Source organism: Vulpes vulpes, chromosome 5 (assembly GCF_048418805.1).
Source record: "Vulpes vulpes isolate BD-2025 chromosome 5, VulVul3, whole genome shotgun sequence".
Taxonomy (NCBI): domain Eukaryota; kingdom Metazoa; phylum Chordata; class Mammalia; order Carnivora; family Canidae; genus Vulpes; species Vulpes vulpes.
Window position 1 is genome coordinate 82021271 of NC_132784.1, and position 27547 is coordinate 82048817.

The window sequence follows — 27547 nt, forward strand, 5'->3', positions numbered from 1 at the left end:
CTTTAACCCCCCCCCCCCCCCAAAAAAAAAGCCCTTCCCAAAGATAGCAGCACTTCGAGAGAGATTCTGTACCTTGTATATTAAAGCCTGTGATGCTATTTGGTACTACTTGTGCCTTTCACACTGCTTTGAAACATTATAAAGGAAGACAACTACACAGCTTAAAGATGATACTTGAGAGGATTACAAAATCTGAATTAGAAGCAGCTGACCTTGTTTTGAGGCTGTTTTAGCATTAATGGGAAGAAACAAGAGACACAGGCTTGTGAATACCTTAGTAAATATTACCTGGCTAAGGCAATATAAGCTTATGTAAGAAAAGGATTCAAGATAACCTTTTTTCCGTTATAAGCAAGAGTTTTATAGAAATATTTGAAGCCAGCTTAAAAATGTATTTCATCCTTTTGAATTCAAATTCTAAATGTGTACCCATATGTTACTGTAATACTTTTTTTTCCCCCTTCCCTTTAGCTTTTATTCTGAATCACAACCCTTACGTTCAACCTGTTTTCTGGCAACTAATTTCTAGAAAAATGGCTAAAGAGGAGGTAATGTTGCTAACAAAGTTTAGGTTAGAATATTCGTTGCTAACAAAGAATTAGATTAAACAACAAACCTAATTCTTTGGACTTAGAAGTTAATGCCATGTGTGCATAGCTCCTGAGGGACATGTTCTTGAGCACTGAGCACCCTCTGAAATGTTTGTGAGAACAAGACAGTGGGTGGTAAAAGGAATTCCCACACATGGCTTTTAAGAGACATGAAAGGTAATAGATCTGCCTCAGATTAATTGGGGGAAAGTACATTCATATTTGAAGATTTCTAAAATGTTTAATTTGACTCTTAAATTAGATCCCTCATGTTTTCAGTAGGTTCTGAGCCCAGGAGGGGACATGCAGGTAAGTGTACGTACAGTAAATACAAGAGGACTTTTCTTTGTATTGGCATTTATTTTTTAAAATGGTATTGGCTAAATGACCTAAAATAAGTAAGTAGCTATTTTAAATAAATTCTGAATGGAAGCAGCAGCAGGAGGCGTGACATTTTTGAGATCCTTTTATTTTTTTTAAAGGACTGTTTTAAAATTTTAAACTACAAAACCGATTCCATACATTCTGCCATAAATAAAAACAAACAATAAGGCAGGACTCTACATAGGCAAACTGAGAACTGTTTTCAGAAAATGTGATAAAATGCTTTACAATCATAAGCCATCCAGTTTTTAAAATAAAACTGTTGAAAACTCACAAATCTTCAAGCGGCACATACAAGACACCCTTGAAGAGGGAACAAAGGTGGTTCTGCCATTTTGTGCTGTTCTCACATTTTTGAAAACCTAGTTTTGCTTAGAGCATAGGTCTGTTCCATTTTCTAAAATTCACACAGGTTGGTTTGTTTTTTCTCAAGAACCATATGATAGAGGCACCAATGACAATACAACTTTGTTTCCAAGAACCTTGTAACAAAGCATTGTCTCTTTTAAACATACGACTTAAGAGGCAAAAGGGGAACCCTGGAGTTCTCTTCCGGAGGCAGCCGGGGAGCCCGCCTCACCGAATCCGCTTCTGCTGCCGCGCTCTGTAGATGTCGTGAACAGGGGGGACGACAGCTCCCTTTTCTTCATCTTCATCTGAGTCCTCATTGGGCCTCTTGACCGCCTTGGTGAGTACCGCGTTGCTCTCCACCGGGCCGTTCCCCTCCACGGCCAGCTCCGGGGCGCCGCCCGTAATGATCCTCACAGCCTCCTCCACAGCTGTGCAAACCACACAGAAAGGACTGCTGGGGGAGGCTGGCTGCACGCACTATCGGGGACACTTGCTTTCAGAGCCTACGACTGGCAGAGCAAGGGAGGGCAGTAGTGATGCTACAGAATTAAAGGAAAAGATGCAAGCTGCTCTTTACTCTCAGAAGCCAAGTCCCTAGGAGCCTTCACACGCATAGAAATGATGGGCTTTTGTGGTGGTTACTCAGTGGCATTAGAATGTGAACAAGCCTCTCTGGACTAAGGAGGGTTTGATTGCCCTGTGGCCTCACTGTACTCCTGCAAGATAGCTGGATCTCGAAACTTCAGTGGCAAAGAATAACAGACCATGTGAATTTGGCCCTGAAGCAGAGCTTTCGTGACTTACTATTTGGTATCTTGCATCTTCGGAAAATTTCCATCAGTTCATCCACTTGCACAAAAGGACCCTATTTTGAGACAAATAAAAATCCCTAATAATCTGACGAGTTAAAACCACACTACTTGACATTTTCCATGAGATGAGAAAAAGCACATAATTACTATAAGCCACAGAGCAAGTATATAACAGTGAACAAACCTGGAAACAGATGGGAGGCGGGAGAAGTTTCATTAAGACGACGGCTGCAGGTGGCACTGGGAACACGCCCCCGGGAACCGGGTGTAGGCCTGGCGCTGTGACACAAGGAGGGGAGGAATCAGACAGGATGGAAGACTCTCTACAGAGGTAAAATAAGTCAGAAGTAATTTCTGTCTAGAGTTCCAGATCTGTTGCTTTCTTGACATTTTAAATTGCTCTTAGTGCTTTGCATGTTTGACCAACTAAAGTAGATGAGACAGAGCCATCTCACCCCTGTGGCCCCTGGGAAGCAGAAAGTAAACAAGGGACTTTGGGGAAGACAGCCAGGGGCTGAACTTCAGTCCGTTTCTGTCAGAGACCATTTCTAAGCCGCCTAAATCATGTGTTCAGCAATCCTGTTTTAAGGTCGGTTATTCAACAGCATGTTTAACCATAAGGGCCTCGTTCAAATAGGATCTGGAGGGGCTACTACCCGTTAGTAAGTGTAAATAATACCAAACAGCATCACCAAGGTATGTTGCCAGTCGTACAGGTAATTTGTATGTAGCAGCATTTCTGAAGACTGCCTAGTGTCACTGCCAAAGCGCGTTACTGGAATCCGGATCACTGAGGGTTTTTTCATTTTTTTAAAGACATTCTTAACTCATCTTGCTTCATAGATTACAGCTAAGTCACTTGTAGTGACCCAGAGTCTAATAATTAACCTGCAATGGAAAGGTCACATCACTCCCCCCCACCTCTGGATTTAAATCAACAAACAGAGGTCTCAGTACTGGATCTAAAGTCATGGCTTACGTGCTAAATGTCGTGGCTGAAATGGAATCATCTGCTGAGTGTCTGGTTTAGGGTATTCTGGTTTTCTATCCACTTCATCTTTCAGAACAGGCACTATAGAAGGAGCTACAACTGGGTCTGGAATTATAGCTGCTAGCTTAGCACGGGAGACATCCTGAAAATGCAGAACAGAAGAATCCTAAACCTGAAAAAGGGGCTTGAATATAATTGTGCAGTTCTATAATCTTGAGGATACACTGTGAATAACTGGGTTAAAACCACAGAAAGAGAACCGAGAGGGTAAGTAAGAACGTGATGGTACAGACCGTTAACCATTCGACAAGGAAAGCTGCAAGGCTCTAGAGATGTGGAATCCCAAACCCTTACCCTAGCCCTGCTCAAGAATGGTCAGACCCTGTGCTACCGGGTAGGTAGGACAGTTGTAGGATAGAGACCAGCTTTTTTGAGTAAATATCTAAGATTGGGCACCTGATAGACACTGGGGCCATTTGAAAAACTTTATAATTGTAGACATTTTTTTCTGACACTTCCCTTCCACTAGAAGTGAACAATATCGGTTTAAGTGAAGCCGAGTTAAGTGAAGTCCCTCTTCATGAAAGCTAAACTAATCACTTATACTAGTTAATATGATTCTGTTAACTAAATTATTCCCAACATATTGTGTTACAGGAAATAGGGATATAGAATGAGCAGCCACTGTTTGTCCAGACATTTTTTAGCCATTTATTCCTTCTTCGATGAGGCAAATAGTAACCTCTCCATTTTCTAGGAGGGACTGAAGCTCAGAGTTCTGATATTTCCAAGGTCACAGAACTAAAAGGCAGAGAGGACTGGGAGCACGGGCCTCTGACCACAAACCCATTCACCATCCTCTTTTTAGTTTATCAGCAGTGCCCCACCAGGGCTGAGAACAGTTCTCCAGGACAGGTCGAAAGAGACAGTGTGGCCACCTATGTTGATAAACAGAGCCCCTATCCCAGAAAAGTTCCTCTGCTACAGGCACTGGTGTCAGTCTACCTGCCCAGAACCAAAAGAGCCCCTTTTGCCATCATTGAAAGGTACAAGTGCATTTCACATCCTCAAAATTTGCTCGTATGCAGTGGGTGGCAGATCTAAATCAGCAGGCCCATGGAGAATGGCCTTTTTTCTCTTCCCCTCTCACATTATATACACACAGGAGTATATATAATTCTTTCTCAAAAATAGATGAAATATGAATATTTAAAAACAGTTCTACTTGGAAGTAGTAAGAGCTCTATTAATTTCCATTTCATCTTGGTGAGGTTGAAATAGTCCTTGCTAGTAACTTCACTTAAAGGTCTTTTGCTTTTCATTGAGAAGTAAACTACAAGCTGAACTTAATGAACCCTGAGCAGTTACCCCTAGTTACAGACTGGGACTTCCATTAATGAATAGGTCTGAAGCTCAATTATGGGAATTTTCCTCAAACATTTAAATCTAGTTCACATGCCAGACAAGGGAGACCCAGGCCAGAAGAGGCTGGTGAAGAGAATGATGGCCAAAGCATCCTAATGTTGATTGGCTTAAAGGGACCAATCTGGGATTTTGTGGATATAGCTTCCCTTCAGATTTTCATTGTTTTCATGACACAGGAAAACAAAACAAAAGAATAATTTACCCCTAGCCTGAACAGGTTCAGGGCTCAGATTTCTTAAGACTCAGTTGTCTATATAAAGGAGTTCTGTTGCTAGATAAGCTAATTTCCTCAAGAGCCCCCGCAGTACTGCTTTAAGATACAAACCTCTCCAGGAGCTACATTTGGCTTAAGACCTATCAAAACACGTTTAATAGTTTTAAGAACTATTAGCAAAAACAAAATACCTAAAATGACAATTTTTCTTCCTTCCACAATACCTTCACATGCCCACCAGATAGAAGATACAGGACACCAACGATTTCAGGGAAAGGTTGAAAGTGTTAGTTAACTCTCACTCTAATTCTCATTTTGTTCAGTACTTTTGATATGCAATGTTTCATGAACTCAAAAAATTCCTGAACTTTTCCTGTTTTCTGAAAATCTATTCTAAAACTAATTTCTATTTCAGAATTTGCTTTAGAGGGATGTGTATCCTTGAACTATTCTAAAACATAAGAGGAGGAACACTACACACATCTTGATCCTAAGTACATACCTTATAACCAAGCGCTTTTAGTTCACTTGCAGAGCAAGGATATAAGTCCATGAACTTGTATCTGTCCACCAGTAAAGCTGTTTCTTTGCCTTCATACTCTTCTTTGAATGCTGTAAACCGTCTTTTTTCCACTTTGAGTATGCTAGCTAGATCACCAATATTACTTTCGAAAGCTAGAAATCGAGCCCAGATTTCTCTGTAATAAATATAATCAGTACTTAATTATTCTAGGTTTGGAACAGGAAGTCCATTTCCAAAAACCTCAAGTTCCCTCCTCCCTTTATTTAATTATAAAAAGCTCTCTTTTTTTTTTTTTTTTTAATTTTTTTTTTTAAATTTTATTTATTTATGATAGTCCTACAGAGAGAAAGAGAGAGGCAGAGACACAGGCAGAGGGAGAAGCAGGCTCCATGCGCCGGGAGCCTGATGTGGGATTCGATCCCGGGTCTCCAGGATCGCGCCCTGGGCCAAAGGCAGGCGCCAAACCGCTGCGCCACCCAGGGATCCCTCTCTTTTTTTTTATAAATGAAGATTTCCAAATTGCAGGACAGTATAACAAATATTTAGAGATCATCGTCATCATTACCTAGATGTAATCATCGTCCATGTATTTTGCCATATTTGCCTCATCTTGCTTTTGCTTAAGATTTGAAAACATTATAGATATAATCCTTCACCCTGCACACTTGTGTATTTAAGCCATTTTTGACATTTTAGTTAGCACATCTTCCTATCAGATTGTGGCAACAGACACATTTACCTTAAAGAGGGGTAAACTCTAAGTAGAAGAGCTGAAAAAGGAATATACAGACTTCCAGTTTGTCCTGAATAATGTGGCTTCCCCATTTTGTCTAGTGGCATGAGGTAGGTGGAATACCTTCTTCATTCAATGTATGAATAAAAATATATTCTAAAATATGTTATATGATTGCTGTTTTTTTTCTCATTAACATGGATTATTTGGGACATATTTGTACCTCAGTGCTGTTGTAACTGCCAAAATTAATTCTCTGAGACTCTACTTAAATGTCAGTAAACACCTTTGTACTAAAATGACACACTGAATGCCCACTACATACCAGGGATGGCACTATCACAAAAAGCCTATATTGGCAGACCTTCTATCACTGGATGAGACCAGGCTTGGAAAGGTCATGAAAGGTACCCAAGGTATAACTGGCTGAGCTGCAATTTGAAGCCAAGACTCCAAAGCCACCTTATTCCCACTGTACCACTATGCTATGTTCCTCTGTTTGGTAAAACTGACAGCCAGAAGCATAAACCAGGGATGTAATATGTCAAACAAACTTTCAATATCTAAGAGTCTTTGCCTGGAGTTAAGGTAAAATTTTCAAAATTTTTAATTGTTCACAGCAATTTCTAGGGCATAGTAACCTAGGAAGATATATTAAAATATTTAATAATAAATTGCCAACACATCTCAAAACAATTCTAACCAGTATACAAATATTTTTTTAAAAATCTTAAAACAAGTATAAAAATGTTACAGGCAGGCATTTGTTAAATTAAACTTCAAGAGAAAAGGGAAATTTCTCCTGAAACTTCTACTCAAATGTTCATCTACAGATCACAATTCAAGTATTAAAGCTGCTATCAGAACCCAGCCAACAAGTTTTCTCAACAGCTTACCCAGACTTCTCAGGAGGAAGGCTTCCAGAGGTTAAGACTCGTTCAAACAAAACTCGGGTATTATTGTCCTCTAGGATATTAAAAAGATTTTAAATATTGAAAAATTAGGTTTTACTATCAACAGTGTATTTACACAGGCATCTCTAATTCTGACAAAAATCCTATGCAAAAAGGTCACTATTTCCCCAATTTTTATAGAGGAGTTAACCTATAAAACAACAGGTTCAAAACAATTGAGATGATCTGGCTCACTGTTATTAACAGCTGGAACTAGAAGCCAGGTCTTCTTACCTGTAGTTCAGCCTGCCTTCTGTGTACTGCAGTTATAATGTCAGACCATTTCCAACAGTGTGATACCTGAGCAAGGCACCCCACTGGCCTTTAAAAAATAATATATCTGCTGACATTGGGTCAGATGATCGATATATTTTAAATATATGGAATGTGATGGATAGCAAGCTCAGATTTATATATAACTGATTTTCTTACTTTGCAGCACCAGAACTACTCTCTAAATAACTACTTTAAATTCTCATATAGGGGGGCAGCCCCGGTGGCTCAGCAGTTTGGCGCCGCCTGCAGCCTGGGGTGTGATCCTGGAGACCCGGGATCGAGTCCCACGTCGGGCTCCCTGCATGGAGCCTGCTTCTCCCTCTGCCTGTGTCTCTGCCTCTGTGTGTGTGTGTGTGTGTGTGTGTGTGTCTATGAATAAAAATAAATAAAATCTTAAAAATAAATAAATAAATTCTCATATAGGTACAATTAAAGTTGAAATCTTGGTAGGTCCTCTGTAGCTGGAAGTGGGAAATAACACTTCTTCTTAAGGGAACTATTAAAATTTAGCAATTACTAACAATCACTGAACTGTATATTTAAAATGGATACATTTATGGTATGTAAATCATATCTCAATAAAGTTGTGTTAAAAAATCCAGCAGTGTTGGGTTTTATTGCCTCAGGATAGTTATTGTATTTACTACTACATGTCCATGTGCAAAGTAAAACCAAGAGATTAAATGTATTGAACCAAAGAAGATGGCACCATATTCATGACGTTCATCTAAAACTTAATATACTGTACTTCAAGAAATAAGTAAATCTTGTATTTTATTATTTTTGCTTTAATCCAGACACACTTTCTACCATTCCACATAACTTTCCCATTGCTTTATATGCTGTGTTCTCTACCTGGAATAATACATTTTTCTATATCTTTTCCTGGCTAACTACTCTTCATCCTTTAAGACCCATCTCATGTTTCCTCTAAAACCACACTGCCCAACAGAAATATAATGCAAGTTATATACTTATAATTTAAATTTTCTGCGAGCCATGTTGAAAAGGGTAAAAACAGGTGAAATTAATTTTATTTTTTTTAAAGATTTATTTATTTATTCATGATAGACAGAGAGAGAGGCAGAGACACAGGAGGAGGGAGAAGCAGGCTCCATGCCAGGAGCCCGACGTGGGACTCGATCCCGGGACTCCAGGATCGCACCCTGGGCCAAAGGCAGGCGCTAAACCACTGAGCCACCCAGGGATCCCCCTAATTTTGATATATATTCTTTTATGCAATATGTCTAAATTATTTTGACATGTAATTAATATGAAAATGATTTATATATATATATTTTTGGGTAGTGACTCTTTGATATCTGGTATATATTTTACACTTATACCACATCTCATTTTGGCCTAGCCACATTTCAAGTACCCAGTACTTAGTGGTCTAGTGGCTACCATAACTGCACAGCACAACTCTAGAACTTAAATTGTACTCTCTTCTCTGTGCTTTCAGAGTACTTCATTCAGGGCTCTATTATAGTAGGACATTTTTTTCATGATTGCCACCATCATCATAAGTAGTTAACATTTACAATATGCATACCACATTCTATCTAAGTGAGACACATGTAAAAACTCATTCTAATCTCAACAATCCCATGAGAGGCACTTTTATTATGACTGTTCTACAGATGAGAAACTGCAAACAAGATTATACACCTAACCCCAGAAGTCATGCTACAACTGAGAACCAAATGATGATGCAGTTATGTTTACACATGATTCCCCATGAGAATGCTCTGAGAATAGGAATGGAGTCCTATTCACCTTCATATTCCCAGGCAAGTAATCAGAAGGTACTGAATAAATGATGAATAGATGGATAGATAGATGAACAAATGAACGAACTATGTAAAACACTGATTTTGGAAGACAATAATGCTGATATCAGATATCATCTGCATTTTAAAAATAACAAAGCAAAATAATTTGCAATTGGTGAGGAACATTACTTTTTTTTTTTTTTTGAGAAACATTAATTCTGTAAAAATTTTTTAGGATTTCATTCATTTATTCATGAGACACACACACAGATGCAGAGACACAGGCAGAGGGAGAAGCAGGGTCCATGCAGGGAGCCTGATGCAGGACTCGATCCTCGGTCCCCAGGATCAGGCCCTGGACTGAAGGCGGCGTTAAACCGCTGAGCTACCTGGGCTGCCCAGAAAATTTCTTTTTAATTAAATGCTCCACTGTCTCAGTGGAGTTAAGTCCTCTTCCAGAGTATAGAATCACTAAGCTAAAATACCAAATTATATTTGGGTTTGTTTTTTTTTTTGAAGATTTTATTTATTGATTGATGACAGAGAGAGGCAGAGACATGGGCAGAGGGAGAAGCAGGCTCCTCTCAGGGAGCCCAATATGGGACTCGATCCCCTGACCCAGGATCACGACCTGAGCTGAAGGCAGATGCTCAACCACTGAGCCACCCAGGCATCCCCATATTTAAGTTTTATTATTTTCTACTATATAGGTATAAAGAATACCTTATTTTTCTAAAATATCATTCAAAGCATTGATATATACCTGTGATATCTAACTCATTTACATGGCACGTAATTGTATATTTCTTTCTTAAACCAATTTTTATACTAGATCATTTCTAGTCAAGAAATTACACGTACTGGACTGTGGGTAACTAGACTAAATGAGACATATATATAAATCCCCTAGCTCAGTGCCTGGTATAAGGTCCTAACTCAGACCTTAGCAAAGGATGGACATTATTATTAAAACAGAATAGAGGGGATGCCTGGGTGGCTCAGTGGTTTCGTGCCTGCCTTCGGCCCAGGGCGTGATCCTGAAGTCCCGGGATCAAGTCCCACATCGGGCTCCCTGCATGGAGCCTGCTTCCCCTTCTGCCTGTGTCTCTGCCTCTCTCTCTCTTTCTCTCTCTGTGTCTCTCATGAATAAATAAATAAAATCTTAAAAAAAAAAAAAACAAACAGGATAGAGAAATAAAGGTGGTAATAAACATAATGTTTCTTTTTGAAATCTCTTCCCCAGCAGCCTCCAAGCATTTCACTTTACTACTTGGGCATCTTTGACTTTTGGTAGCTAGATATTTGTGGTCTGTTTCTCCACCCCAACCCAGGAAACAAGAGATGATTTGCCCGGAGTTGTCACAGATGAGCATAAACAACTGTGTTTCCCAAGTCTGAATTTGTAGTTTTATCTTACTACTGATTAGACTTCACTGATGAGGCATTAAAGACCATTCTTCAGAGTCAAAAGTCATCTACCAATATTCAAATAAAAATTCATGGTTGATAGGCCAAATACTTCTTGAGTGCCTATTTAAGTACCTGGTTCTGGTGTGATGACAGAATCATAATACAGTTGAGAAAAAAAGAAACTCAGCAACATATTTTCCGAGAATGATATTGATGGTTTAGTAATAATTACATAACCATTATAGATCTAGAATTGACTTACCATTGAGGTGAGAAAGATAGTCAATATAGGCCAGGACATATTCTGGAATGTCTCCATATTTCTTTAGACCCAGCTCAAAAATCTTAAAGGCAACCGATTTGTCCTATAAGTAAAGAAGAATATACTGATCTCCATGAAATGTCAGACAAGATACTCAAAAGAATATTAAAACTACAACACCTAAACAAGTTACATTAAGTATTAAAATGTTAATTAAAATCATATTAAGTAAAAACTGCTGAGTTAAAAACCAAAGGATTTAATAAGGCATAAATTAGCAGGCAGTGGGAACTTGGGTGATGCTCCAAAATAATTTTTTTTAAAGATATTATTTATTTATTCATGATAGACATAGAGAGAGAGGCAGAGACACAGGCAGAGGGAGAAGCAGGCTCCATGCCAGGAGCCCGACGCAGGACTCGATCCCGGGACTCCAGGATCATGCCCTGGGCCGAAGGCAGGCGCTAAACCGCTGAGCCACCCAGGGATCCCCTCCAAATAATTTTATACAGATACACTTAGACTTCCTTTATGATATGGAGCAATTAAAACTTAATGATAGAAACTAGGACTTTCTTTTAATCAATTTATCTCAGATAAAAGAAATTATTTTATCTTTATATTTTATTTCAGCACTTACCTTACTACAATAATACTCCATGAGTGCTGCAGTAACATAGACATGGTGGCGGGTTCTGGTATCTTCTCTCGCTTTTTTAAATATCATTCTTCCAGATTTGATACCTTCTGCTCTTCTTGCAAATTTCATATATTGGATATATACCTATGCAAAAAAAAAAAAGCATTTCTTTTCTACAGATTAGGTAAAATGTGATCCCTGCAGCATCCAAAACAGTCTCACCTTATTCCTATACTAGTATGTTTCCTGTAGAAGACAGCAATCTTGAATACCCAAGATATCAGAAAGTAAGCTTATAGATAGTGCTCTATTGAAGCCCACATGCAAATTTTTTTCTGGTATTAAAGATGCATGCCAATTAATTTTTAATGCAAATAAATTTTTAAAAATTGATAAATAATTCACATATCACAAAACTCACCCTTTAAAGTATACAATTCAATAGTTTTAGTATATGCACATGGTTGTATAATCATCACTACTATCTAATTCCAGAATATGCAATTAAATTTTAAGGAGGGAACAGAAGTAAAACTACTAGAAAACACTCCATTAATAAATGCCAACACCTAGAAAACTTGAGATTTAATCTACTACAAGCATGTTTAGTAATATATACTTAACATTACTTTTTCTTGGTTTACTGCTTTAAAAGCCCCCTACTCTATTTTTCCAAAGACCATATAATATAACTTTACTGATAAACAATTATGAGCCATTTTATACTCAGCACCACAGGGTGCCCAATATATAAATAAATAATATTTGTTCAATGAACAAATGTTTTTGGACTAAGAGTAGAGTCCTGATTTGCCCAGTTTTGATGATGTCAAATTATGTTACCCAGTTTTGATGGATAGATGGATGAATGCATGAATGAAATGAGTTCCTTGAGGAATGAGATTTTCTCTAATTTGTCATCATACTTCTGGAATCTAGCATACTTCTGGTGCACAGAACAATTTGCTAAGTGAATTTTAAAATCATAAATAAATGCAAGCAATTAGAACAGTGGAATCCTAATACAAACAAAAAAGCAGTAGAGATTTGACTTGAGGCAGAATGTCTAGAGCCACATGCATTGGCCTATCCCTTCCCCCGCTGGATGAAAGAGCTTCATTGCATTTTTACAGAAACTTGGGGCTTTGATAACCACTACTGTGGAGAATTCAAGATAAAGTGAGTTCCTGTTCAATTCCTTCCCAGAATATTGGTTTCTATTGTTTTGATTTATTTAAAAAGAAATATTAGGCAACAATTACATGGCATAAATGGTTTTATTTATAGAGTTATAATAGAGTTGGGAGAGAGAGACAAAAGATAGCGACAGAGATATTAAGAAAGAGCACAAGCGGGGAGGAGAGGGAGAAGCAGGCTCCCTGATGAGTAGTGAGCCCAGTGCAAGGCTTGATCCCAAAACCCCTGCCAAAAGCAGATGCATAACTGACTGAGCCACTCAGGTGCCTCAGCATGAATAGCTTTAAACCATGATCATGAGGAAGGTTTTAGAGAAAGCACCACTGCTTCATACTGGTGCGTTTTTAAAAAAAAAAGAAAAAAAAATTGAGGGGCTAGATCAGTTGGTAGAGCATGCAACTCTTGATCTCAGGGTCATGAGTTCAAGCCCACATCAGGTGTGCAGACTACGTAAAATAAATAAAATAGTAAGAAAAGAAAGGAATGAGAGAAAAGAAAGAAAGAACAGATCAGTAATTGGCTATGAAGGGGTCACATAAGGGAATTTTTGCGAGGTGACTGAAGTGTATTTTAATTGTGACGGTGGCCCCAGGACTCAGTGTTATTGGTCAAGATTCACTGAATTATACCCCCCCCCCCAAAAAATCAGTGAATTTTAACATATGTAAATTAAAAATTTTTGTTAAAGCTGACTGCAAAGGTGGTAAAGGGATTTATAATGTTACTCACCAAGGTAGGGTCAATATCCTCAATTGCCAGAAGTCTGTTATATATACTGTGAACTTTCTCATACTTCATGCGACTCTAAGGTGGTAGAGAAGAAGTGGATATAAATATACATTCATAAACAAGCAGGATTTGAGCTCTGAGGAATCCAGAGGCTGCACCCCACAATGGCACCTGCTTTGAGCATAAATATATAATGAGATGAGGACTAGTAACTGTTCATCTTGCATCATCTCTACTAAAAGCAACATGCTTGGCAAAGAAGCAATCAGAAAAAAAAAAAATTTAGTCCTGCAGGGAAAAAAATCCAATTATAACAAAGTTTTAAATATTGTTACTGACCTCTTCATAATCTGCATATGCAAAATAAAGAAGCATATTCTTCTTTAATAAAGTGCTTATGGCTCTTTCATATATATTAGCAGCTTCATCACTAAATAGTTTGGCATTATTCATATCCTAGGAGAAAAAAATTCACTCTTTAATAATTTTCATACAATTGAAAGAGAATGAATGAATAGACACTCACATGTATACATATGGACACATATGCATTTCTGGATTCTAAAAAAATTCCAAAGACTTCTTCTGTATGTTAAGTAACATACAAGTAATCTAAATGGTCCATCATTTTAATACATTAAAAAGCAGCCCCTATATTTTAATTATGACTAAGGGAGTCAGAGTGTCACTAAGCTTTATATTGACATGAGATTAAAATTTTCAACACTCATACTTCATTACCAAAATTCAATGTTATATTTTTAGCAAACTATTGCTCTATTAAAACCATGAAAAGGCCAAAGGAGGAGAGGAATACTTACCCCTTTTTCCGCAAGCAGTTTACTTGACTGCTCAAGATACTGGGCAGCTTCATACCAAATATCAGGGTGATGGCCCAATACAAGCAGGCACTGTTCATAAGCAAACATAACTAGGGAAGACAGTCACCACATTCAATTAAAAGAAACATTATTTATGAAACTATCAGTACAAGCAACACAACTAACTCTGTAAGCTAAAACAGGCCCCTTGATAATGAATGATAATTAGAAATAAAAGCGGTAGTGATTTCTGGCACCATTATCCACCACGCCCCATCCATCCATCCATCCATCCATCCATCCATCATTTATCAAATTAGTATTTATTGAAAACAAACTATATGCTAGAGAATGTAAGAGACACTGATTCTATCAGTGACTAAGACTTCCTATATTCAAGGAGTCTGCACTGTGTTGGGAAGATTGATATTACGAAGGCAATTATAAAATAATAACTATTATGATGAGGAAAATACAGTGTACTCCTGAACTTGCAGCAGCAGGACTTAGCATAGTTTAGGGACTCAAGAAAGGCTTCACTAAGGAACTGATTTCTAAAGCAAAACCTGAAGAAGGGACAGAATCTGGTTAGATGAGAGAGTAAATAGAGCTCAGCAAGGAATAGGGAACATGGTGTAGGCAAAGGAAACTATCTGCAAAGGCTTATAGGTAAGAGTAAGAAAAGATTGAGAAATTGTTTAAAGTTCCAAATTCTAGTTCTGACAGTAGCAGAGTTGTTTCTATTAAACTAACTCTCCTGAAAATAAAAATCATAAACCAAAAAATACAAAAAACAACTATTTAAAGGCACTGAAGACGGATCAAAAGAAACCAATGGCTAAAACAGAAACCATAGAACATTGAGTCCTTAAAAAATCAGAACCACACAGGGTAAGATCCATATTTAATATGGCTTTTCCCCTCAGGGACACATCCTTTTGTGTACACTTCTGGGATAGCTAACTCTCAAGTCAAATCCTGAAGCTTACTGGCTTGAGGTAAGTAACATGGCATCCTGGGCGCAAGAATAGCTAGAAAATTAAGGGAGAAAATCCCCCTTGCAAAGAGAGCCACAGAGGGTGGAGCCTGAATACTTAAGCATAAATGCCCTCAAATCTTTACCTGGCCTCTAAAATATACATACCCAGGGAAGAATACAAAGAGCTCAAGTGGAAAGCAAAGCTGGAAGGCTGAAAATGCTGAAGAGGTTTCCCAGCAGCGGCCCACTGGAATGGAGACCAAGTTTAGAATTTGAGTCTCATCAAGTTAGAGGGTCTGGATAAACACCCTGAACTTTCCATTCTGTTTTAGGAGATTTTGTTCCAGGACAAAGAGATTTACCGTGAGATTAAGGACAAAACTAAAAGACATCCGTTCTAACAAGGTCCAGGTGATCTGTCAGTAATTTAACTCCCTGCCAAAATAAAATTCAGCATTTTTCAGAGGAAGATGACAGAATCCAGTCTTTACAATGTATCATTTGTACATCTGTATCATGTTCAAAATAAAGTTTTAAATGTCTAGACTATGTCCAAACAGGAAAATGCAACCCACACTCAAGAAAAAAAGGAACCAACTCCATGATGGCCCACATGCTGGAATTAGCAGATGAGGATTTGGAACTACTGTTACAAGGATATAAAGGAAAAGATGGTAATAGACACACAGAATATTAACAGAGAAATGGAAACTATAAAAGAGGAACTATAAAAAATACATTTTTTTAAAGTAGGCTCCATCCTGAGATCAATACCTGGATGCTTTTAACCAACTGAAACACCCAGATGCACACACACCTCCCGCCCTTGCCCCACCATTTTTCTAAGTAGGCTCCATGCCCAGTGTGGAGCCCAATGCGGGGCTTGAACTTACCACCCTGAGATCAAGACCTCAGCTGAGATCAAGATGGACATTCAACCTACTGAGCCACCCAGGTGCTCCCTAAAATATCTAGAATGGAAATTTAGGCAACTGAAAAGTACAATATCTGATATGAAGAATTCACTGGATGGGTTTAACAGCAGATATGATAAAACAAAGGTCAGTGAACATGGATGGAGATAGATCTATATAGAATTTATTGAATTTGAAGAACATAAGAGGAAAGAAAGACTGGAGGTAAAAAATAGCCTATGGGATAATATCAAGTGATTGAACATATATATAATTGGAGTCCCAGGAGGGTTAATTGTGTTACCTCTTTTTGTGATAAGAGTCTGATCTTCTGTACGAAGAGGGTTGCTCTTTTCCCACTGTATGTATTTCTTCCACATATCCACCTGCTGGGCTTCTTGGGGAGTATTCTGAGGAGGCACTGATGGAGCATTGCGGTCCAAACCTTTCATTACTGTCTCATATTCCTAGACAACAAGCATTGAGAATTCTGTGGTGAGCCTAGTAACAATTCAGATAAATGGAGTCGATCAGGTTGGAATATGTTGTTCAAAATACCTATTTTTCCCAAATACCACTTTGTTAATACAATCTAAAAACTATTGATGAGCAGGGAGAAAGATAACAGAGGATTACTTACCCAAGAACAGATCCCCAGGCCTGAGTGAATAGAACACCCCTGGGCCCTCTCTGCAGGTGATCTAGGAGGTCACTCTCCAGGACACAGGTGTTGACAGATCAACATGACTGATGATCTGCTGGCATCATTACTGCTAGCTTTGGAGAAACTGTCTGTCTTTTAAAATTTCAATAGCTTGTATTACTAAGCTATCTTTCCTACTTCTAACAGTATCAATGAATGGAAAGGTATGCACATAAGACAAAAATCTGCCCCTGACAGCTATGAGACCACAAAGCAGTACAGTATTCAAATATATATGAACAGATAGAAGGGAAACATAAGAACTACTTCATCTTTTGTAGGTAGAACTTTGTCTCCATGTCCTATTCATGTGTCTTAAAAACATTTCTTCCAAACTTGATTTATTTTATTTTTGTCCTTTAACATGTGTATAAAGAGGTGTTTCATTTCAAATATATCTGCTCAGACAATGAAATTAATTGTCATTGGCTAAGACTGCTAATAACTGGGGCACGTGGATGGCTCAGCTGGTTCAGAGTCTGCCTTCAGCTCAGGTCATGATCCCAGGGCTCAGGGATTGAGTCCCACATTGGGCTTCCTACTCAGCGAGGAGTCTGCTTCTTCCTCTCTCTCTGCCCCTCCCCTGTTCATGCTCTCTTTCTCGCTCTCTCTCAAATAAATAAAAATCTTAAAAAAAAAAGACTGCTAGTAATTGAAAATGCCAAGAGGAACACCAAACAAAGAAAACTCTTGTATAAACAACATACTCATCATTAAAATAAGTGACCTGTTGAATTCCATACCTTTGCTACACGCCTAGCATTCATGTAATCTCGACTCCGATCCTCAATCATTTTTTTAGCTAAATGAATATTGATACCCTAGGAAAAACAAAGGGAAATGTGTACTATTTTAAAATTAAGCATACTATATTAGCACAACACAGTTAATTTGTTCATTTACTAAATCATTTTAAATTCTATATTTTAAAAGATTTTTTTAAATAAAATCAAGGTCAATCACATTACATGCTTCAGGGATCAAGGAGAATCTGCTTATATCTGTTAGGAGCTGGTAGTAAATCTCCAGGTATCAGGAATTTCTAAAGATAAGGAATGATTTGGAAAGGGTCAATTATTTCATGTAAAATTCTATTAATAAAAAATGCTATACAGATTCATCAGGGTGAATAGCCAGCACTTTGCCTTAAAAGCCATTTTCTAACTAGTTCCATGTAACTTTAAAAACAAATGCAGAAGTAGCATGGAGATATAAACATTGTCTTTCACATTTAGCAGTTCTCAAACAGTAGTCCAAGGATTCCTGCTAACCAGGACCCCTTCACAGGGCCCAAAGGAGTTTCTCAGAGGCTACGTGATGTTTAGTATCATAACATGTTGAATTTAGAAGCAGATATAAAAATCTATTAGACTACGTTGAGATTTGCAAAAATATAAAACAAGGTCACTCTTCCCACTAAAGTTTTTCTTGTTTTAGAAAATACAGTTTGTTTTAATGTTATTATGTTAAAATGTAAGGAGTTTATTATTGTGAAATTCGAGTGAATTAATAAATATCTTGGGCAACCCTGGTGGTGGAGTGGTTTAGTGCCGCCTGCAGCCCAGGGTGTGATCCTGGAGACCCAGGATCAAGTCTCACGTCAGGCTCCCCGCATGGAGCCTGCTTCTTCCTCTGCCTGTGTCTCTGCCTCTCCCTTTCTCTGTGTCTCTCATGAATAAATAAATAAAATCTTTAAAAAAAAAATCTTGAAATTTTCTCAGTTTTAATCTCAATATGCTAAATACTGATAGATAAAAGCCATATTAACATTAAAAGTTCTTTTTTTTTTTTTAATTTTTTTTTTTTTTTTTTTTAATTTATGATCGTCACACACACACACACAGAGAGAGAGAGAGAGAGAGAGAGAGAGGCAGAGACATAGGCAGAGGGAAAAGCAGGCTCCATGCACCGGGAGCCCGACGTGGGATTCGATCCCGGGTCTCCAGGATCGCGCCCTGGGCCAAGGGCAGACGCCAAACCTCTGCGCCACCCAGGGATCCCAACATTAAAAGTTCTTTAAAAAACACACACACATTAAAAGTTCTTTGTAGATTTTAACAGTTCTTAAAATCTAAAGGCCAAAAACTTGAGAACCATTTCTCATGCCTACGAGGGAACAGTTTCAACATCCTACATAGTTCTTCCCCATCACAATGGACATACGAGAAACTTTCTTAACAATACAGCGTATTTGGCATGTATGTTTACATTTATGAGCCAATTAGCTCAGTTGGTTAAAAAATACACCAGTGTTGGGATCCCTGGGTGGCTCAGCGGTTTGGCGCCTGCCTTTGGCCCAGGGCGCGACCTGGAGTTCCGGGATCGAGTCCCGCTTCAGGCTCCTGGCATGGAGCCTGCTTCTCCCTCCTCCTGTATCTCTGCCTCTCTTTCTCTCTATGTGTATCATAAATCAATCAATAAATAAATCTTTAAAAAAAAAATACACCAGTGAAACAAAAAGCTTGGACTACAGCCCCACTGCAAGCCAATAAATCACAGCACTCTAACTATGTGAAAAATATGCAATGCAACTGATCATTATTACTGGAAACAATTAGATCTAACAAGGTCCCATTTCATAAGAGATGAATGGTAATGTGTATGTATGTATGTATGACTGCATGGGTATGGTGTATCATTGATATAAGCAGTTTTGTAAGAATTATAGTATCTCCCAGGGTATTCTCTAAAAAATAACTCAATAATAGTAGGAGACTCTCAAAACCTTACAAACACATTAGGAGTGGTTCTTTGATTACAATCAATGTAAAAACAGACCTACGTAGCACTAATATCCAGGTATCTTATACGAGAGAGGCTACAATCCACAAATCCACAATGCATAAAAATTAAAACAAAATTTAAAATGGCTTACTTATAATAATAATGAACTACTATGGCCTAATTTACCTCTTCATACTTGTTATAGTCTCTCCAGAGCTGTTCAATGTTGATCATTGGATTAACACAACCTCGTTGATAAACTCTTCGGACAGCTGTTATTCTCTGATTTTCTGCATAAGATCCAACAGCTTCCCTGGCATTTGATAAAAAAAAATGCCATCGATTATATTATAGCTAAAGCAACTATTCACATGGGAAAAAAAAAAACTATAAAAATACTTACACGCCTTTTAAGAAATTGATGTAATCCACCCAAATCTAAGAAATAAAATAAAATGTCAGTATCTTTCTTGATAATTTCAAGTTTATTAAGTGTGTATATGGAAAAAATTTAACTCTACCTGATAAGACATAATTTCCATTCCAATTTTATCTAGTGCAAAGTCATATGCTTGAGCCATTTTTTCTCTGAAATAAACGTGAAAGACATCTTTGTTTATTTATTTTTAAGATTTTATTATTTTTTTAAGATTTTATTTTTAAGAAATCTATACACCCAACGTGGGGCTCCAAGATCAAAAATCACAACTCCAAGATCAAAAATCACATGGTCTACCAAATGAACCAGCCAGCCATCCTCTTTAAAATTTTATTTTTAAGTAATAACTACACCCATTGTGGGGTTCGAACTTATAACCCCAAGATCAAGAGTCATGTGCTCTATTGACTGAACCAGCCAAGAGACCCAAAAGACATGTGTTTTTAAAACACGTATTTGTTATTAAAACATATCTACAACTAAAACATATGGGGTGCCTGGCTGGCTCAGTCAGTAGAGCATGCAACTCTTGGTCTTGGAGTTGTTTAAGCTCCATGCTGGATGTAGAGATCACTTAAAAATGAAATCTTTAAAAAATAAAAACATAACTTCTGATCATATGATCAAAATGGCATTTGAAACTTTGTATAAACAAAAATGTAAAGATATTTGCAATTACATAAGGAAAGTAGTTCTCATGTGTTTGTCAATGTCGTTAATTTACATACTTTCTTTTACCTACTGTTTGTGAGCTTATCAAAGATAAAGCCCGTTTCACTTATTCTTATATCCTTTAAACTGCCTTAATCTTACATGTAGCAGATTCAAATGTGGAAATATCTGGTTCTTTGACTAAGGAGGTAAGTTATGTCTGAAGATGTATTAGCTCCTAAGTAAAATTTAGGCAGGAAGAACTTCCTCTTCAATACAAGATAACAAAAGATGAGGAAAAGAAAACAAAGATAGAATTCTAGTTATAGAAATAACTTGGCCTGTTTGTTATATGCAAAAATAGCATTTGAAAGTCCATTACTGAGTTTCCATGAAGAAGGATAGGTGGGTGTTAAGTCATAGTGGGGAGTTACATTACGTAAGAGAACTATCAAAGATGGCTTTGAGTACGTAGGCAGCACATTGCATTGTAACCTGCCAAAAGTAAGAGTGGTGCTCTGACAAGTAATAAGATACTTTTTTTTTAATTAAGTTTCACAACAAGCCTGCCAACAAAATGATTTGGTGTTACAAATGTACAGTGTTGGGGTCCCTGGGTGGCTCAGCGGTTTAGCGCCTGCCTTTGGCCCAGGGTGTGATCCTGGAGTCTCAGGATCGAGTCCCACATCAGGCTCCCTGCGTGGAGCCTGCTTCTTTTTTTTTTTTTTTAATTTTTATTTATTTATGATAGTCACAGAGAGATAGAGAGAGGCAGAGACACAGGCAGAGGGAGAAGCAGGCTCCATGCACCGGGAGCCCGACGTGGGATTCGACCCGAGTCTCCAGGATCGCGCCCTGGGCCAAAGGCAGGCGCCAAACCGCTGCGCCACCCAGGGATCCCATGGAGCCTGCTTCTGCCTCTGCTTGTGTCTCTGCCTGTTTCTCTCTCTGTGTGTCTCTCATGATAAATAAATAAAATCTTTAAAATCAAAACAAAACAAACAAAAAAACCAAATGTACAGTGTTTCAAACATAGAAAGGCTTAGGTGATTCAATTCTCCAGAATAGGACTTTCTTTGAAGCACTTGTTACAAGTTTTACGGACGTCTCAGAGAACCCTACTTTCTGAATTCTTAAACCTCTTCTCCCCAGAGTTAAGAGAAGGTGTGAGTTTATGTGGGATTGACTATGCCTGGAGATGACTTGCATTCTTAAGATCTTGTTTTAACTTACTTGTAACTTGGCAGTTTACCCTTGGTTTCTCGAACATATGAAAGGTAACACTTCCATAAATCAATGTGCAAAACCTTCATAAGGCATCTCTGAAATAGCTATAAATACAAGAAATTACTATCAGAATCCAGTTAAATAAATTTCACAGACATGGGAGAAATGGAACATTAAAAAAACAAATCCGCTCTTTTCAAGAATTTATCTTCATATAGATAAATGGCAATTTAACAAATCCTTCCTATTTTCAGTTTAGATAATCATTCTGATGATTTTGGTCAGTAGAGTATAAATATCTCCTTTTCCAAAATTTTTTAATGAACATCTTCAAGCATACAAAAAAGTTGAATAAGTACAATGAATCCCTATATAATCACTACCCAGATTCAACAATTGTTACCATTTTACTAAATTAGTCTATATGTGTTAAGTCCCAAGTTAAACTTCAGCATAAAATTCAAAGTATGTTTCTGAAGACTCACCTTTTCAACCTTGTCATAATTTTTAGCTTTTATCTGAAGAAAAATAGAGAAAAAATATAGAATTAATATTGTTGTTTTTAGAGTATTGAAACACCATGCCAGAGTTTGACTAATCTTACAAATTCCTCCCTACACTTTTGACTATTTCTGCCTTACAAAAATAAATAGAATTTTGAGCATGACATGGATAATTATGCATTGTAAATATGACTTATATAAACTGATTCAACACATGTAGCTTTCATACAATTATTTAGATTGAGATTTTATAAATTTTAAATTTTGTAAAATAGTCACAATGTAGATACAGAAATCTATACAAGGCATACTTGAATAAAGCTTTATCTACTGGAGACTTAACACTTTATTTTCCCTGAGTAGCTACTACTAGAACAATCTGAGTATGGTAGCAAAATGATTTGTTAATTTTGACTACAATTAAATTTTAGTCACTGAACAATCTGAGTATGGTAGCAAAATGATTTGTTAATTTTGACTACTATTTTAGTCACTGAACAATCTGAGTATGGTAGCAAAATGATTTGTTAATTTTGACTACAATTAAATTTTAGTCACAATATAGTCAACCTACTATATTCTAGGCACTGCAGTACGAAATGCAGCTACCATGGTGAACAAAACGTGTATAGGGTCTGGGTCCTCAAAGGACTTAGAATTTTATGGGGAAAAGCAGTGCCAAGTTGGGGAAAATATAGGGTGCTATGCATGCGTTTAAGGGGAGCATACAACTGAGACTTGGGGACTTGCAAAAACTTTCCTGGAAAAAGTGAAGATGTTAAGGATGAGGTGGTAGGCTGGTAAAGAAAGGGAGGAGTTATTCCAAGCAGGAGGAATAACATGTGCAAAGACCAAGGCTAAATATTATCAGACTTCCCTTTCTCGGAGTAGTTTCATCAGATGGTAGGTGGATTATTTGATTGGTTAGAGAAATCCTGGCTTGTGGTCCTTTTCTCTCAGTAGTATATGTAAATTTTCTGTTTTGTGGCTTCAGGTGACACAGATGAAAATTTTGACAGATTTTTTTCTTCTGCTGATAACTTGCTCTCTCTGGAACTTGTTAGATTTCCTCTTGATCTTCAGAGTTCATACATTTTCAGACGATATGCCTAAATTTTGCACTTCCAGGCAGCTAAATCAAGGCTCTGGAATCAGACCTCTTGGATTTACAGACTATCCACTTAACCTCTTTTCTCCTTATCTGAATAATTGGGATTATTGTACCTATTTTGTAAGGCTGTTACAAGGACTCCATGAGTTGATGTGAAGCCATTTGAACACTGCCTGGCAAACTGAGGACATAGTAATTGCCATCAATTATTCTATTATCTGCCTGGAATTCAGCATGCCCTTTGAAGTTACAGATATTTTTCAGCTCAGGAGCTTTTTAAAAAATCATTTCCTCTTCCATCTGTTCCACTTCTTTTCTTTTAGAACTATTATACCCATTAGATCTCCGTGTTCTATCCTCAAAATCTGTTATTTTTACACTGTTTGAATTTTTGCTCTAGGTTTAAAACTATTTCTTCCACTAGATTTTCCAAGCCAATAATTTAGGTCTCCATGTTACCATTTTGGCCCATTTTTCAAAAATACTGCACTTTCAACATCACTGTGTTCATATTATTTTGTTGAAGTTATTGTCTCTCTCCTCTATTTTGTTAGGGCCTGTCCAGTTTTAGTTAGCACTCCTTTCTTGTTGCTGAATCCTTATTTGTGCAGCTGTTTTTTCTGTCTATTCACTGAAGCTCAGTGTTGGCAGACCAGGGTAGCGGACCCTTGATCTACTATGACAGCTATGTAGCGGGTGTAGACAGCAAATACGCGGTTAGTAGTCCTTGGACATAGAATCAGAAAGAAATCTTCGCTCAGGAGTAGGGAGGATTCAGCCTGCTGGTTCTGCTTTTTGATTTCTTGCAGGCCACGCTGATGTCAACATTCCTCTGGGAGTAGAAAGGCAGTTGAGGGGTTCCAAGTGTTTTTATGGGTCAGTTTCTTACTCTTTCCCTTAAGTTCTCCACGAGCCCTCCTTTTGAGGCAGTCATAAAATCCAAGGTTTCCTTGCATTCCCCTGCTTGTCTCAGAAGAGGTAAACAGTTGAGTTGAAAGTGGGAGTGAAGTAAATTAGTTCAAGTCACCAGCTTCCCAAATGCAGACGACAAATTATATACAGTTCTCACAATTGGCCAAGAAAACCAATATTCATAGAGGAAACTGGCCAAGAATATGAATAGGCAATTCCCAGAAGATGCAAATGGTTAAAAAATAATGTGTCAAACAAATACAAACTTCCAAAACGGGAGAAACAAAATAATAGATATCACTTTATACCAATTAGTATGGTAAAAGTTTAAAACGGGTATTAACACTACTGAAGTGGTTTGAGGAAAAGGGAGTTCATACACTGCTTATGGAAATATGAATTGTTATGGCGTTTATGGAAAGCCATTGGCAAAAACTGTTCAAAAAATATATATATATACCTTTTGACTTAACAATTCCATTCTCAGATCTACCCCACAGAAACAAAAACATCAGAATACAAAGTGTTGTACAAAGTTATTGACTGCTAACTTTGCAGCAACAAAAATAGTTAACAAAGTAAAGGTCTATCAATAGGGAAATGGTTTAATAAAATATGATGCATCAAAATGATAGAATATTATATACCCATAAAATGAATTAAAGCTATAACAGATAACTTGGGAGAATTTCTGTAAGATTTTATTGAATGAAAAAATATTAAAATGTGTAGAATTCACTTTTATATAACAATGATAAAAAATAAATCTTGTTTGTACATATCTATATTTGTAGACAATTTTAGGAGCCTGGAGAAAATATGGTATACACACAAAGTTGATAATGTTACAGCAGAGTTCTACTATGGGTAAAAGGAAAAACAGACAAAAAAAGAGAGACAATACTTCAGGGACTGCACATATACGATTTCATTTATGTATTTAAATAGAAAAAATCTATTTTTGTGTAAGAAATGTAAACCAAAAATCTGGCTTTTTTTCTCTACATGAATTGGTCCTCTATCTTGGATTATTTATTGCTTCAATTGGTATTACATCCAATACATGTATGTAGAAAAACTATAGAATTCTCTGGTCTTGAATACCTGGTCACTGATTGTCATTCACTAATTCAACCAATAAATATTTGATAGCCCCTCACTAGAGCCTACACTGAGGGCATTAATATAGCAGCTGTAATCTAATTTCTTTTTAAATATTCAAATTTTAAAATATCAACCTGCTTTGGTAAAGCAGTGTGATAAAAATAAAAAGAATTTGATCACCTTGTATCAAATACTGAATTTTTCCCAGAATCCATGTTCCCACTTATAAAACAGGGATGATAAGTACATGTACTATAAAGTTTCCAAGGATTGAAAAGAAAGCATCTAGGCATTCCAGATGCATAAATCATACCAATTAATAAAATTATGAACTCAAGGAGTATAAACTTTTCATTACATATTCTCTAAACAGAGCTATATAAACCAAATAACCAAAAAGAGCAAGGTTTGTTATTATAATTGGCCCTAATTTGATAGAAAAGCAAAGGTTATGCTGCAGGTCATATTCAAATTCCATTTTGGTGAAAAACCAGCATAAGAACATGTGAATACCCTGCCCTTTGTCACGCTACTAGTCCATTTTTCTTCTTTTAAACATTATGCTATGTTATTTACTAATTTACCTGAAAACATCTTATTTAGAAGTTAAATATTCTTAATATTTATCATAGTTAATATAGGCTTGTACAGGAATCTACTTGATAAATTAATGAAAAAAATCTTTAAAAATTAATGTAAAATTCTAGATACTGCCTTGAACTTTGACATTAGAGATTATTGGATCTGCCATTAACCAATGAAAAGTGTCTCCATTTAATAAGACCATTATATACATACACATGCTTTTTACAAAGCTTACTAGAACTTGCTCGTATCTTACCTATTAAATGTTATGGGGGCACCTGGCTGACTCAATTGATAGAGTGACTCTTGATCTTGGGATCATGAGTTTGAGCCCCATGTTGGGGGCAGTTTACTTAAAAATAAATAAAAGCAATGTTATTTAATTTTGAAATGAAAATAACAGGGGCTCTTTAAAAAATTATCTTTCGCCTTCAGCTCTCAAACTTTAATGTACAAATAATCACCTTAGAAGTGTGGACTCCTGTTTTTTTGTTTTTTTAAGATTTTGTTTATTTATTCATGACAGACACAGAGAGAGAGAGAGAGAGAGAGAGGCAGAGACACAGGCTGAGGAAGAAGCAGGCTCCATGCAGGGAGCCCCACGTGGGACTCGATCCCTGGTCTCCAGGATCACACCCTGAAGGTGCCGCTAAACCGTTGAGCCACCCAGGCTGCCCTGGACTCCTGTTTTTTAACAGGAATCCCAACTTATCTTAATGCAGACTTTTAAAACTGGTTAGAAACATGCCAAAATATAAATAATGTATGTATTACTGAGATGTTATGATTGTTCTTTCAAAATTTCTAATGTGGTTATTTTTATAACTAAAAAATTATAAGAAAAAATTAAGGATACTTTTTAGTATTTTTCTGATATATCTACTGTTTACCTTAAGAATGTCATACAATTACGATACTACTTTTTTAATGAATCATTTGAATTTTACCATGACATGAAAAGTTGTTGTGGAGGGAAAAGAATAAAAATTATTGGGGGTTATTGGGGTTACTGGTTATTTGGGGCAGAGTAAAACAAGTATAACATTGAATAAACATAAATCATCACTAACACTTTTGAACAATTCCTATTTCCAGTCCTTTCTTAATTTCCAGTTATTTCCCAAACATTCATTGAACATTGTCTTTTGGAACTATAAGTATCCTCCGGTAAGTCCCGGAAGTAATGATGACTTACAGCAGATTATTTAATTTTGTAAAATATAAGCTGGGTCAGATGAGGAAAAAAGTTTAATAAAGCTTTGACCAACTGTGGTAATGTCCATTTTTAACAGTTTAACTATGCCCTTACCTGGAACATTTTTATATGGAAATTTAAAGGAGCCCCAATATTTACCTGTTAAAAGTTAAATTAGTTTTTCCTGGCTAATGTTGGAACATTTTTCATAGTTCACTGAATACTTTAAAAGTTTGGTGTAAATGCCTATAAAACATTTTTCTTATCAAATAAACTTATATACGTCAATAGCATTTTGGCTTATTTCCTCAAATTCAATTTTTTTCTTATACTTTGGGACAAGAAAACAAATCTCATAACATTAGAATTTTAAAAAGAACATTATTTACAATATTTTCAATTATAATAATTAGT

The 27547-nt window shown here is 36.9% G+C and overlaps 1 protein-coding gene across 2 annotated transcripts in view; it reads right to left on the bottom strand.

Moving 5' to 3' along the window:
* Positions 1-1043: 1043 nt before the first annotated feature.
* Positions 1044-27547, bottom strand: part of CSTF3 (cleavage stimulation factor subunit 3) — a 70115-nt gene continuing 43611 nt past the window's right edge. For both annotated transcript variants that reach the window (XM_026012768.2, XM_072759076.1), the window contains 18 exons: positions 22209-22241; positions 21730-21827; positions 19928-19994; positions 19810-19844; positions 19593-19719; positions 17426-17503; positions 16284-16446; positions 14087-14196; positions 13605-13721; positions 13266-13340; positions 11340-11483; positions 10700-10802; positions 6920-6989; positions 5270-5465; positions 3117-3270; positions 2322-2416; positions 2130-2190; positions 1044-1753 (listed from right to left, as the gene is read on the bottom strand). In XM_026012768.2, the coding sequence (XP_025868553.1) occupies positions 1551-1753; positions 2130-2190; positions 2322-2416; positions 3117-3270; positions 5270-5465; positions 6920-6989; positions 10700-10802; positions 11340-11483; positions 13266-13340; positions 13605-13721; positions 14087-14196; positions 16284-16446; positions 17426-17503; positions 19593-19719; positions 19810-19844; positions 19928-19994; positions 21730-21827; positions 22209-22241 (1929 nt within the window). In that variant the 3' untranslated portion in view covers positions 1044-1550. The remainder of the gene's footprint in view (positions 1754-2129; positions 2191-2321; positions 2417-3116; positions 3271-5269; positions 5466-6919; positions 6990-10699; positions 10803-11339; positions 11484-13265; positions 13341-13604; positions 13722-14086; positions 14197-16283; positions 16447-17425; positions 17504-19592; positions 19720-19809; positions 19845-19927; positions 19995-21729; positions 21828-22208; positions 22242-27547) is intronic.